Source organism: Cervus elaphus, chromosome 1 (genome assembly GCF_910594005.1).
Source record: "Cervus elaphus chromosome 1, mCerEla1.1, whole genome shotgun sequence".
Lineage (NCBI taxonomy): Eukaryota > Metazoa > Chordata > Mammalia > Artiodactyla > Cervidae > Cervus > Cervus elaphus.
In genome coordinates this window covers 64,744,248-64,746,208 of record NC_057815.1, presented here as the reverse complement: position 1 = coordinate 64,746,208, position 1,961 = coordinate 64,744,248, and the positions used below count along the sequence as shown (strand labels likewise).

The following is a 1,961-nucleotide window of genomic DNA, read 5'->3' as shown; positions in this document are numbered from 1 at the left end:
CTTATGCCTAAGCCTCTGCCTGAAAATGTTTCAAGAATACATCTTTTTCTTTTCTTTCTTTGCTATATGATAAACTCCTCAATGTCAAGTTCAATTACAATCTTGCTACTGCCTTCCCAGAGATGTACCATGGTCCCTGCTATATATTGATACCCATCTGTTGGCAGGAAAAGATATACAGCAATATCTTTTTATTTGACCAGTTGGAAACCTATATATCCTTTAGTTAGAGTAGCATTCTAAGCTACAGAATATATCCTATTCACCTTTGTATATGTCTTATTATTTGCATGTTCAAAGAAGGCAGAAGTATGGAATATGCCAAAATCTCCTGCTGCTTTCACCAAGACTAGGAAAATCTGTGTTTTTATCTCTGTATATGAATAAGAAGTGATGTATTTAGTGGTATTTCTAGACATGATGACTTTAAACCACACTGGTGTTAGCCACACAGTCTTCCGCTTGCTGGGCATCCCTGGCCTTGAGGACCAGCACATATGGATCTCCATCCCCTTCTTAATTTCCTATGCTATTGCCCTCTTTGGAAACAGTCTAGTCATCTACATTATCCTCACAAAGCGCAACCTTCATGAACCCATGTACCTCTTCCTCTGCATGCTGGCTGGAGCAGACATTGTCCTCTCTACGTGCACAGTCCCTCAGGCCTTGGCTATCTTCTGGTTCCATGCTGGGGAGATCTCCCTGGATCGCTGCATCACTCAGTTCTTCATCTCACACAGCACTTTCATGTCTGAGTCAGGGATCTTGCTGGTGATGGCATTTGACCGCTACATTGCCATATGCTTTCCACTGAGATACACCACTATTCTTACACACACACACTGATTGGGAAAATAGGAATTACCATCTTTCTGAGAAGTTATTGTACCATTTTTCCCATAGTATTCCTTTTGAAAAGATTGAATTTCTGCAAAAATAATATCATACCCCACACCTTTTGTGAACACATTGGTTTGGCCAAATATGCTTGTAATGACATTCGGGTGAACATCTGGTATGGACTTTTTGTCCTAATGTCAACAGTGGTTTTAGACGCCCTGCTAATATTTGTTTCCTATGTGCTGATTCTCCATGCTGTCTTCCACATGTCTTCCCAAGACTCTCGCCACAAGGCTCTCAACACGTGTGGCTCCCATGTCTGCATCATCATTCTCTTTTATGGACCTGCCTTCTTCACGATCCTGACTCAGAGGTTTGGTCGTCACATTCCACCTCATATTCACATCTTGTTGGCTAATGTCTGCGTTCTGGCTCCACCTATGCTGAATCCTATCATTTACGGGATCAAGACCAAGCAAATCCGGGAGCAGGTGGCTCACATATTTTTTCCAAAACAGAAGTAACTCCAAAGGAGGAACAGACTTTTCATCATCTCTAGCTGTTCATGATATGGACTACAGATGTGGTGAGTGGAAATAGTATTGATAAACTGAAACATAAATGTCTTGGTGAATTCTGTTTCCAGGAAAGGTCACAAGGTAGGTTTCAGAGTTTACATCTTTTGCTGTCAAAGCAACAGAGAGTAGTATCATGTTTGACTGAGCATGGTGTGTCCTCCAGAGAGCCTGTGAACTTCTAAATCATGTATCCTTCATGTCATCAGCTTGATTTGGTAAAAGATGAAATGAGTACTGATTTCTGGTTTTGAATTTCTTCAACCATTCCTGGCTGAGTTTCCCACTCTTTGAGACATCTTGTGACATCCTTGGACAATCACATAAAAAGGGTATAATTTATCAGTTGGGCAGGATGAATAACTTCTGGACCCTAACGGATAGCATTGTTTCTATATTTAATAATCTTATATTGTCTATTTGAAATTTGTTAACTTGAGAGTTGATATTATGTTTTCTTACCAGACGCACTCATGCACATATACATACACAAATTGCACCTATGAAAAGGGTGATGAATATGTTCATTAACTTGATTGTATTATC

General features: G+C 40.1%; 1 protein-coding gene across 1 annotated transcript; it reads left to right on the top strand.

The window, feature by feature from the left end:
* The first annotated feature begins 417 nt into the window (after nt 1-417).
* LOC122702372 (olfactory receptor 52B4-like) lies at nt 418-1,364 on the top strand. The gene is given in 2 exon segments (XM_043916106.1): nt 418-831; nt 834-1,364. Coding segments are annotated over 2 exon segments (945 nt in total).
* The last annotated feature ends 597 nt before the right edge of the window (nt 1,365-1,961 follow it).